The following is a 13,351-nucleotide window of genomic DNA, read 5'->3' on the forward strand; positions in this document are numbered from 1 at the left end:
AGTCCCAAGTATTATTTTGGTGGTACTGTCTATATACGGTTAATTGCTTTTCAAAAGCTTGTGTTATGGTTTCCAGCTCCATCCTTGTGGAAATTTTAAATGCTCCAACACCTTGTTCCATGAGACGATGAATGTACAACCAGCTCTCTCACTGTATTTGATGTAGGAACTATCTGTGGGTATATTAATAGGTGACTGTACACAATGTCCCACCGTGATATAACACGAAACAGTTAGATATGTAGTTTTTATAATAGTTATTGGCTCGACTTGTAATTCATAATTAATTATAATAACTAAAATTTCTCGGTTGACCCAGCGCACATAGTCCACTGTGTAGATCTGCGTTAGAAGACAAGCTTGTAGAATAACATGCACATGTGTATACTTAAGAATAATAAAATTAAGAAACATTATGCAAAATAAAGCCTGGCGTACGGATTGTAAATATCGTTAACTGTGAGGGTACCAAACTGATGAAACAATTCATTTCAATCTAAGCGAAGACGTAAAAGACGTATAGTTAATTAGATTTATTTATCACCATGTTGATTTTTAGTTTGGCTCAAAGTAAGTAGCTAGCTCTGATCGGATATTAATAAACATGTAATAAAACGTTTGAATAACCAAGGAAGAAAAACAAAGTTATGTACATTACCACAAATAAAAAAATACAAGCAAATGTCTATTTATTCAGAACATCACAAAGTTAATGAAATACATGTTATTATACATAATGAAAACTCTGTTAAATATGATTTTTATCAAAGCTTCCCATGCACTACGATGTCAGTTTTTTTTTAACGGAAGATATCTCGGTACCACTAGTGTCTAACTAGGCCTATACTATATTATTACATTTAGTGTTTTTTCGTACACTGAACTAACGATTGGAGATTGATTTAAAGTTAAACAAAGTGAAAACTAACAAGGTAAACATATTCATTTTTATTATATAGCTGCATATGTGTATAAATATTACGTAGGTGGTTATAAAGCCAGGATATTTTAATTTTATAAAGCATAATCAAGACTAGATTTTATATTATTATAGAAACAAAAAAGTACGTTGCTTGTGTAGTATTATTTATTATTATTAATATTACTACTAACATTAGCTACTCGTAACTTTTTTGAGTGGTCTTCTCTGTTCTCGTTACAAGTTATAAAACTTACATACAACAAAAAGGGTTGTAAATTTATAAAGGAATAATATGCATATTAAAGTATAAGCTTAAACGTAGATAAAGCTTATTTTTTATTAAAATTATTTCTCCGTTTGTAGTAGAGCTTACACTTTACACCTTGAACTGTATGGCAAATAAAAATTATTTTAACATTAAAGTTTTTAAACTTAAAGTTATATATGTGCTGTTAAGTTTAATTGTTAAATTATATAATTAATTGCTATTTGTTATTAATACTACTAGTAATTATTACTAGATTTACACCAGTTAGCGTTAGGCTTGTGTTTATTCTCGTTAGTATTTTCCCTCCGAACCACCCATTACTTGCATTTACGATTTTTAATTTTGATTTTCACTTAATATCACACGTAGGTAGATAAGCTATAGGCCACACTAACATTATAACTTGAAAATAATTTACCGCAGTAAGAAACAACATAAAGTCAGTACTTCTAGTTCTACTTTTTAATTCTAATACTAATTATTGATATTACAGGTAGGCTTAGTTACATTTTTTAAGAGTTGTTTTTCAACTAGATCTGTTACTAGTACTAGTAATAATAGTAATAGTAATATAGTGCAAATTTAGTGAGTGATTGTTTTTCAACGTTTGTATTAAACGTTATCAGGAAATTTTCATGTCATATGGTAGTAGAACTAGTTATAAGTCATTTTATTATGAACCAAAACTTCTTAAGTCTTAACTTTTAATCAAAAATTAAAATTTCTTCACTATGTAAGTTTTGCTTTGCTGTTATAGGCTTCAGCCAAACTGAATTTTCATTAACATACATAATACAGTATACACAGTGTTGATTTACATCAGTAACATTTATAAAGGAATGGTCAATAAATTTCTTAAATTTGTTGATGATATATAAGGTTTTTGGTGTTGCTGATTGTATTTGTGAGGATGCTGCATAAATGATTTAGATTATTTTTTGGGTGAATAAATGGCAAATGGTGTATAGCAATAATAAGTGTATGGTAGTGCATGTGAGTTATAATTTAAGTATAATTTTAATGGGAATAACCCAAATGGTGTTGCTGAAGAAAAATATCTTGGTGTTCTGGCAGATCAACGTCTTAAACTATTCAACAATTGTGATGTTGCTACTGCTAGGGCAGATAGGATTTTAGGTTGTATCTATGTAAATATTGAATATAAGTATAAAGAGGCTATAATTTTATTGTATAGGTCACTGGTTAGGCCCCACTTAGAATACTGTCTTCAGTCTTGAGCTCCTTACTTTAGGAAGGATATTGAATTGTTTTAAAATAAAGGGTTCAGAGGAGGACTACTAAGATGATACCTGGGATGGAAAGGTTGTTATACAAGGATAGGTTAAGATCTATGAAATTATTTTCTCCTGAAAAAAGAAGAGTTACAGTGGATCTGATTGAGGTGTTGATATTTTTAGGAAATTTGTAATGTTAATTCTTCAAATTTTTCAAATGTAATGGTGAAAATGGCAGTACAGCAGGGACACAAATACAAATTTTGGCAGTTAAGTAGTTGTCTTCATCATTTTTCTAATGGTGTTTGGCATTTGGAATGGTTTTCCTTCAGATGTGGTGGATGAAGTAAATTTAGTGGAGTTTAAGGGAAAGCTTGATAAATATTTGAAAGATAAGGGCTAAATTTGACTTTATTTTTTGTTTTTAATGTTTAGTGGTTGGGATGACCTAAGTGGACCAACAGTTCTTTTGTTGTCCTTAAATCTTGTGTTATTTGTTAAGTAACACTTAGTTCTAACAATGTTTGAGTTACTCTTTTAACTGTTTCTCCGTAAGCATCATAGTATGTTGTTTTTTTTTCATGTTATTAATAAGTATGGTATGCTGAAGCACTTATAATCTGAGATTATATCTTGTTATCATAAAAACAAAAGTCAATGATGAAAAGGACAGTTATCTTATAAAAAGTCATCCACAGATGTCATAAACTTGAAACTTAGGCTTTTTTCTTCATAAGCTTATTTGAAACATAGACAAAAAGGAAACGTTTGGCTCTTCAAGACTGTCCCGACACACCCAAATGTGATAAAAAGAAAATTTGAACCCACTTTTTATTTTTCAAGAAATTATTGATTTTCACCTTTAATCTCTACTACTACTACTACTAATGGTAGCTCATTCCATATACTAATTATCCAGTTAGAAAAACAAAATGTTCTTAACTGGAGCCTAGCCTTCCTTTTCTTAATTTTAAACTTGTAGTATTTTATTCTGTTATTTTGAGAATACAGTATAAAAAAACAGGTTTTATTCTATCAATCCTTTAGATAATTATATAAACTGAAGGAAAACAAGGGGCTCATTGGCCCTTATCTTTACATGATTTAGTTTTTCTACTATTCTCATCATTAGATACTTAAAAAGATGATGCAGTGATACTCTCAGTTTCCTTAATAAACTTGAACATCTCCATCAAATTTCCTTGAACTCTTCCTTTTGTTTCAAGATAAAATTTCCGAAATCTTAACTTGTCCTCCTATGACAACTTTTCCATCCCAGGTATCAACCTCTGGACTCTTTCCTGTAGTTATTCTTTCATAAATTATGAAACCAAGACTGTACACAGTAGTCAAAGTTTGGCCTAACTGATGATTTTTATGTAAACTGTTTATTAATATATGCCAAAATCTTGTTAGATTTACTACAAATTTAACACCTGAAAGGAAAATAGATTTATCTGATAAAGATTATGTATCTAGGCTTCCAGGCATAGTAATGATAACCTTATACATTCAAGCAACCATTTTCACCCTTATCTTACGAGGTATTAAATGGGCTGCCATAGGTTTCTTATCCACTTGTTCTTACCTTCTCGTTCTATTATCTTCATAACCTAGAATAAAGAAATTAGAGGCATTTATCCTCTCAAATACCAAGATAATCTTGTAAATTTTAATAAGATCACCTCATGCTCTTCTTTTTTCAAGAGAAAATAAGACAAAAGATCTTAACTTATATCTGGAATCATCCTAGTAGCCATCCTCTAAGCCCTTTCCAGTAAGGGAATATATTTTCTTAGATAAGGAAGCCAAATCTGTACACAGTATTCTAAGTGAGGCATAATTAGTGATTTACATAGAAAGTTAATTAACTTTTTGTTTTGTAAACAATACCTTTATGAACACACAGTAAGATTATGTTGGCTTTACTACTAGCAATAGAGCACTACTTTGATGGCTTGAGCAACTTACCCACCACTATGCCAAGATCCTTTTTTTCAGGCATGCTATTGAGTGGGTTTCTGTGTATATTAAATAGGTGATTCAAATTATCATAACTCAAATGTATTACCAATTACGCTATTCTTTAGTACATTAAAACCCTCAATACAACTAGAAACACCCAAGAGTTTAATGTAACCCATAAAATTTTTCTAATTTCTTAATTATGTTCATATCAGTATCATTAAATAAGAAAGAGGAAAGACCCAAACAAGTAACTCTTGAGGTACTCACTAATGTCAAGGATCCATTTTGAATGAACACCATAAATGACCGCCTCTTGTTCTTTCCCATCCAACTACCCTAATGTCATAATTTGCTTCAAGTATATTCTTGTATTCAAAGCTATCATTAAGCATGAAAATATAAAAAGCTCGAACATTGTAGTTAAAATATGAAAATCATGTATAATGTATGGACAAAATTAAATTTTTGGGTCATACAGATTTCATCCTAGTAGTTAACATTAAATATTAGGTAATAATAAACTATTGATGAAGTGTGAATGTATAATATTATTGTATAATAATGATATTTAGGTGTTAGATTGTTTTAAACAAACATTTTTATTATCTATTTGTATAATGTTTGCATAAATTATATGTCAAAATATATTAAGGATAATAAAATTCTTCATGTTTTTAACACTTGTGTATTTGCATTATAACAATACAACATTACAATTGACTACATGTAAGTCAGCAAGTATATCAGTTAGATATCTTCTCTAACATTGATATTCTCAATGCATGTGTCACTTGAATTGTGGTGTACCTTGACATATGATTTTATCATTGCTATTGTAATATGCTCCTTTAATGTTTGGTATGTTCATCCATCTGTATTTATATTAAATTTTCTGCTTTGCTCTAAAATTTAATATACATTCTTTTCATTTAGATGAGATGGATGTATAATTTTTATACAAAGAAAATTTGCTTTTCCATTTGATATTTGAAACTTTCAAGAGGAGACTGAGAAGCCATAGAAGATGCTTTATCAGTGTTTGTTTCTTTTGGTTTTTCTACACAGTGTGATTATTTCATTTATAGATGCAGTTCCAATTAGAGAAGGTAATTATTAATAAAAACTTATTAGTTTATTCTTAAGTAAATTGAAGTTTCATAATAGTATAAGATAGTAATAAGACTAATTTATTAATAGCAAAAATATTAATGTTTATAATATAGCCATGTATTTGATTGATAATACATCAAGTGTAATAACAATTTTACGTATGGGTGTCATATAAAAGTGAATAGTTAACTTATTTTCAAGATTATGTAACTTTCAAATGTATTTTAAACTGCACAATTATGTTTTATCTCTTTGTGTGTGTGTGTGAATATTTTGTTAAAAAGTGGTTAATGTTAAAGTATAACAAAGACTCAAAATTACATGCTAAAATATGCTTTGCAGGTTTTTAGAATATTGGCTCCTTTCTTAAATGTTTGATTTGTGCAAGTACCTGTTTGTTCACTTATTAATCCTGGTACAATTACACATTTTTATTTTTCGTAATCAAATTGAAACCTTGGTATATGTAGGTCAGTAAAACATCAGGTTTTAGACAATAGTGTGAGCTTGAGATCCTTGGTACAGTTTTCATTTAGAATAGATATTTCCACTTCTGTTAAATTTTAAACTGGTACCCAAAAGGGGAAAGGGGAATAAATTTAAAAGGTTAAATATGGATAATGTAAGCGTTTCTGGGGGTAAGTATAAAATTGTGGTATATAGTATTGGTTGAGTCATATTAAGCTGCCCTACATAATTTGTCATGTGTATTACATTAATGTTGAAAATCATGTATTATTTGTAAATCAGCTAACAACCAAAATATATTATTATTTTGAATCTTTCACATCCATAAGTGATTTTGATATTGTTCATATTATATATTATTAAGCTAATACTTATTAAAATATATCAGTAACTTTTAGAATCAGAACAAATGATATATGTGAATTTTCACTATCAAGATTATTTATGGAACCCAAATGTAAGGCATATTTATCTTTTAAACTTGTTTTTTACTTTCTTTTTTAATATATTGACTATTTTAAAAGTCTTCTTATACTATGCATCATTATGAAGCAGGTTATTGATCATTGGTTTGTTGTTAATTGTACAGAAATTGTCTTGTTTTTGTGGCAACTTCAAACAAAAGAAAATCGCTAGACCAATTTCTTGTATATTATTTTGCATATGTTTATGGTTTGACCTTTTACTTTGAAAAACGTAATTAAACTTCCAAAATTTTGTTTGGTATTGATGAAAAGTCTTTTCAAAGCAAGGCTAATTTTGCTCAGTGCCATTTCATTTTCACCTTGATTGTAAAGTTTGCTCCATTTCATTGAATGTCAACCATTTTTGCACTGCAGTTGATTTTTGGTTTGTTACTGGCTTTACTGCAGGATCCTTTTGGTAATAATTGGAATGTGAGAATGGAATGTTTGAGTGAAGTTGCATGGGATGAAATCTCAAAATGCTGCAGTGTTTTGTGGTTTTGATTTTGTAAAAAAAATATAGCCGAGTTTCACCTTCAACATTGCTAGCAACCCTGGCATTGGTGGAAACATATTTTTCGGAATCAGGTGGAACATTTTCGTGTGTTTCCACAGAGAAGGAACCACTTATCGTTGGGTCCTGGATTATGTAGTAGTCAGAATTCTTCGGCTGTTGACCTTCAGTCTCTTGTATCCTGCTATCTTCTGTTAGCATTCAATCACACTCTGGTTGTCTTTGAGTCTTGATGATAAAGGCATTGAGCACATCATGCTGCGAGTTTATATATTCTTGTTCTTTTTTCTTCCTGGATCATTTGAATGCACCGCTTTAAAACAAATGCTTCATTTCATGTGTCCAAGTCCAACCTATAATAAGAAAAAATTTATTCATATACATATAATAGGAATTTTTTATTATATAAAAAGCAACCAACTAATAATCAGAATATTTTCTGGTGAATAATTCTGATCATTAGTTGTTTTTTTTTAACTTAATGATTGCTTGATTATAGTTTATGCCTTCCCATGCTCTTAATGCAGCCATGGGTTGCAAATGCGCTGAAATTTGGGATGCTTCAACATTTTGTGAGGTCCCTGTGATGGCACAGACTCACAGGCTGGCCAGCACACCTCTGACTGAGACTTGGGTCAACATGACTTTCTGACATTCATTATACATTGGCTAGTTTAGCTCTAAAAACATGCCTCTGTAAGTATATTACTGTACAAAAAGCAATGGACTTTCATCAAAATCTTGATACAAATGGGGAGAAGAACTCATTTTTCAGTGAAGATTTCTCTGCAACAGGTGAACCAATGTGTACAAAAGTTATATTGTTTGAAAGCTTGAGTACTATATTATTGCACAGCTTTAGTAACTATCATTTGTCAAATTTTATGATAACCAAGACAGTCACTAATTCCTGTATGATCAACTCCAAACTTTAGGTTAATGATTTCATTTAACATCTTAGTAAAATATTAGAGGAGTACTCTTTCACATTTATAGCCAGACATAATGTGTTGATTGCAAGAGATTGTTTAATACATAAGTTTTGTTCATTGAAAGCCAAAAAACAAAAATTATTGTTAAAATAAAAAATGAGTTACTGATAAGAGAACTTTACATACCTTGCTGATGAATTTCTGGTTTTAAGAAATAACCTTGTTCAAGTTCTATGTAAAGCCTTCCACTGATTTCACTTACACAGATACTGTGACAATTTTCACACCCAAAAATGCCCCAAATAATATTTCTCCATTGCATTTTTACACCCTGAATCTGAAAACATCTTTTCCCCATATGGTGTTTTTATGGAGAAATTGAGCCCAGAAGTTGGGAATTTTCACCATTCAATATATATAGAAAATCCCCCCCCCCCCTTGATGAAAGTAAGCCAGCATGGCCCAATGGTAAAAACAGATGTGTTTAGTAATAAAAAAAGTATCTATTTGATGTAGTCACTAAATTTTATACAAAGTATTGTTACGTCTCCGTTTGTTAATTAACTTTCTGTAACTTCGTTCCGACGAAACTTAAGCAACACAACTCCTTTCTTAATAAAACTAGTTTATTCTTTCCAAATATAACTTTACCGATACACTCAACTTCAACAATCGCGCTAAACAAACGCTGTAACGTCTCTCGTGCTCTCTGACTGCAGTTCAATTACTCACTATCTATCCACACATTACATTCCCCTCTTTTATATACCAGCCTACCCTATATCTAGTAATTACTAGAGCATTCGCCAAAGTACATGATAGTTCTAGAAATGTTGCGTCACAGTAGTCACGTGACTCGCTGACGCAACAGTATTATCAAACATTCTATAAAAAATGCAATTTAATAGAGGTCTGATTTCAACCTTCAACTGATATTTTTATCACCTTTCCTTCTGCAAGGTCTGGTTTATGCCCAAAGTGTGGGAATCCACTGAGAGTTGAAGCACAATCATTTGACAAGCTCATTAAAAGCTTTGTTATAGATTGATGCGTTACCACTCAACTTTTCAAAGTCTCCTTCTAAAATATTTTCTACCTTGTGAACATTGTTAACTTGTAAACATACCATAAAGCAGGCCTCAACAAATCACAGGTGCCAGATCATCAGGATGATTAACAATTTTGATATCAAGGTTTCTTCCATTGTGCAGAGATGGGATTATATTTTTACTGTGAAGAACTTATGAATTGGAAATGGATAATGCTGATTTAGCATTGAAATAAACAATCTAAATCCTTTTGTTTTTTTGTGAATAGGGATTTGATCTTCACATCTAAAACTGGCAGTAGCTCTTTCATGTTTTTTGTTTCATTTAAGTATTGCTGATATGGATTTTGTTTTTCAAACAAATCTGGAATCGAATCATTTGACTTAGTTGCTTTTCTGCCTTTGCTTACTTGTGATATTTCTTGAGGTGAAGAAGAATATTTTTAAAAGTTTCCTGTATTTATCTGAATGCTCTAACATTAACATTAAACTGCTTTGCATGTTATCATTGTTAACTTCCTTTACTCAGTATTTGCCATATACATGTTTTATATATTGATTTAGTGTACACAAATGTGTCTAAAACAATGTTACTCCTAAAAATTATCATTGTTTCATAGTACATTAATGCTTACAAACTATATTTTTCACTTGACAAAGCTTTTGTGGAATTCAGACAACGTGTCTTTCAACAAATTCATGGAATACCTATGGGAGGTAATTTCAGCCCACATATTCAAAAGTTATATTTAATCAAACTTGAAGAAGTCTTAGTAAGAAAGACACTAATAAACCTTTAAACATTAATCATGCTTGTAGACGTGTTGATGATATTCTTTTCCTCAACTGTCCAAGTTTTCTTGACAATGCCAAACACATTTGTCTACCAGAACTCACTGAAAAAAATATTTTACTAAAAAACAGCGCACATTACCAGGATTTGGATATCATCTATCTGTTTCCAAGTCCAAAAATTTGCTCTCCTTTTTCATAAATGAAGATTTTCTTACTGAATTTTGATCACCAGATTTATTCAGTTTTGTTTTAAATTCAACAGTTATCTTGCTACTATTTTATTGTATGATTCTGTTGTTCTTGTAACATACATTGTGGTAATCTATCTGAGATGTCAAGCTGTTTGGAAGTTACACTGTTGGAGCTGTTTAACCAAATGTGCATGTGATTGGTCCAATGAACCAAGCACGTATTAGAGAAGGAATATTAACTATAATTTCAAATTTACTACTTGTATCTATAGAAATGTAGCAAGCTTGTAGTAAAATGTATACGTCTGTTGTATATAAAAATTCAGATGAGTTACAAAGGTATTTTTTCCCAAGATATGTCTGTGAATTGACAACATCAGTATCACTCAACCTCTGACAAGTCGGAGGCATGGTAATATTCTTGTGAAAAATAAAGATATTTTTATCTATTGTATAGTTTGCATAACCTTTAGAACCTCCAAAATATATACCTACAGTATTTTTAGTATTCCTGTATATTTTATCTGGTATTTACTCATCAATGAACTATTGCTACATAAACAATATAGGGTAAAATGAATAATTGAACTCTGACATCAAATACATAATACCCTGTTGAATGGCACTCTGTAAAAGGTTGTGGCTTGCATACTTTGACTCCACCTTTGCACATAAGGTTAATAGGCTTTCATTAGTAATAAGATGTTGTTAAGGATGATTGATTTGCGTTTTGCATATACTGGGGTCAAATTCTTCAAGGAACATGAAATCTAGATACTGCATGAAGCAAACCACTTATGATTATGTTGTCTAAGTTATCTGCTATTCTTTCTTTGTTGTTATTATTTTCAACAGTATTTCTTAAAATATTTAGTATGTCTATTTTAATTATTTTCTGTTATTATATATTTTAATTGTTAGCTTAGTTAGGACTAACTTAAATCTCCTAAGCTTGCTTAAACTTGTGAGATAATATTGGGATTATGGCTGAAAATATTTCTAAGAGCCAGAGTACCAAATGATGAAACAATGCATTCTAATAATTATAAATAAGAACAGTATATTAAATTAGCTACTGTATATTCATTACTGAGTTGATATTTAGTTCTGATCTATATACACAGCTTTCTTTGATAAGAAGTTAATATTAGCTACTGTCATCAATAGGACTCCCTTTTTCATGAGGAAAAATTTCAAAATAATTCCAGCCTTTGAGATTGGATTTTAAATAAATGATTATATTTACAGCAAGTTCTTTCAATACAGTTATAAATATAGGTTAAATCAGGATTTGATATATTGGTTAACATTCAAGTTAAAAATAAAGCTAAAAATAGTTCAGAAACAGTGCAAAAAAGAAAAAAACACTTAGCAAGAGAAAGTAGTTGTATGGCATGACAAAATCAAGAAAGCAAATATGTAGGATAACTGAAGCTGAAAAAAAAACAACAACTGACAGTCAATAGAAGCTCAAAGAAACAAAACGAAGAAGAAAAATTTATACTGAAAGACATTCAAGTGGGTTCTGGACCCCATATGTCTTCCCTGGCATTAAATGAGTACATCAGCTAATTTAATATATATATATATATATATATACAACACTAAAATTCCAAAAACCAGAAGACTACAATATATTGGTTCTTCCCCATTTATGCATCATAAAAATGCTTTATTACAGTGTGTGAGTACTGTGAAACTAGAAGCTTCTTGCGTCAAGCAATTTAAATAAAATACCATTACAAGTATTGTGAGGCCAATATTGTGTTATTGAGGCAACATGGAAAATTTTGCCAATTTAACAAGCTGTGTGGCGGACTTAGTGATGAATAAACATCATTGTTTTGGCATATACATTTTTAAAAATAAAATGTCACAACACATAGATTCAAGTTACAAAATTATTAGATTTAATAACTCAAAAGGTAAAAATTATGAAAGAAGATCTGACACATTTTTGTACTGTACAAGAAATGTTAAGATCACAAATGAGTAAACATGATATCAAAACTATATATATTATTGTCCCCAGGGCTCCAGTCAAGTCAGTTTGATGTGACAGCACTGTTACCAGGTGTGGTAACAGGTGCTCTCTTAGTGTGTTTGCTGCTGCTGTTAGCTGGATGTTTGTGCTGCCCATATAATGGGTTAAAGGTAAGATTTTAAATTTTTTTCATGTTTTTTACCTTTTGTAGGAATTTTTTTGTTAGGGTCAAATAAGTATTATAAAATATATAAGATAGGATACGTTTGACAATGTGCAATGTGTGTGTGTTTCACAGGAGACATACTGAATTATTCATGATAACTCTAACATATTGCCAAAATAAATGTTTTGCAGTTTGTTTATTTTTAACAATTGCTTTGGGCTCCATAATCAATTTATTTCAAACATTCATAAAAGGTGGTCTTTAATTTATAAGTTAAGGAAATGGCCAAAGTACATGAAAAAAATGGGCTGAAATGATTTTGATGGGTGCACACAATCTTCTTGTGCATCTGATACAGTATATGTATGCATTGATTTAAAACTTGAACAAGCTAAAATCTGAATATGAGAATTGTTCTATAAATACCTATTATAATGTTGATTAGTTTTAAGATTGTAAATTTTCTTCTTTGTATATGCTGCAGTCAGATGGTGTTGTCACTGTACATGTCATTTCTGTGAGTATCAACTCTAATTTTTGAAGTAATCTTTTTGTTTTAATAATAGTTTTATTAGAAACCTCATTGGAAATGTATCTTTTTTTCATTATAAACGTTTTCATGTCAGGTAAGTTTTCACTTTTTTGTTTCTGCACTTCATTACATGACATTGAAGAACAATTGTAAATTTATTTTTATTTTCCTTCAGTACTGTGGTTGATCTAAAATAATTGACTTGGCTTGTGTTGATAAGGTTTTATTTCAGCCTGGTCACTTGAAACCAGATAAACAAGTTATTTATTATCTGATTATAAACTTCAGCATTTTGAAACATGTCTACTTGCCACCTAAAAATGCATAAAATAGGTTTATATAAAATAAAGGAATGAAATATCCATAAGTAGTATGTGTGATTTGGGTGTACTCATTTTTAAATTGCTACAGGTAAACCAAATAAATATTTTTTGCAAGTATTGTACTGACTGAAGAACTTGAATGTATGCAAACTAGTTGCAATATAACCAGTGTTTTTAGAACATTTTTAGCTGTATCCAGTTTAACCACAAAACGTTGGTCCTGTTAGAATAGTTTCATTGATATTTTTAACATTTTGACGTTGGTAAAATTTTATTGGAAGATTTAAATTATTAATGTTTCATCTTTTGTAATGCATGATGTGTGCAGAATAAGACTCATTTACAAAAACAAACAAGCAAAAGAAAGGTAAATGATATTAAGCCTTTCGAGACATGCCATCTCATTTGTTGACTCACATTCAAAATTTTAT

General features: G+C 30.2%; 1 protein-coding gene across 1 annotated transcript in view; it reads left to right on the forward strand.

Annotated features, from left to right (window-relative positions):
- Positions 1 to 863: 863 nt before the first annotated feature.
- The window catches only part of LOC106461105 (serine/threonine-protein kinase LMTK2-like), a 40,529-nt gene continuing 28,041 nt past the window's right edge, over positions 864 to 13,351 (forward strand). Inside the window, exons 1-3 of the mRNA XM_022387988.1 lie at positions 864 to 932; positions 5,327 to 5,499; positions 11,948 to 12,069. Of these exons, the coding sequence (XP_022243696.1) occupies positions 5,418 to 5,499; positions 11,948 to 12,069 (204 nt within the window). The 5' untranslated portion in view covers positions 864 to 932; positions 5,327 to 5,417. The remainder of the gene's footprint in view (positions 933 to 5,326; positions 5,500 to 11,947; positions 12,070 to 13,351) is intronic.

This window comes from Limulus polyphemus, unplaced genomic scaffold, assembly GCF_000517525.1.
Source record: "Limulus polyphemus unplaced genomic scaffold, Limulus_polyphemus-2.1.2 Scaffold899, whole genome shotgun sequence".
NCBI classification, from domain to species: Eukaryota; Metazoa; Arthropoda; class Merostomata; order Xiphosura; family Limulidae; genus Limulus; species Limulus polyphemus.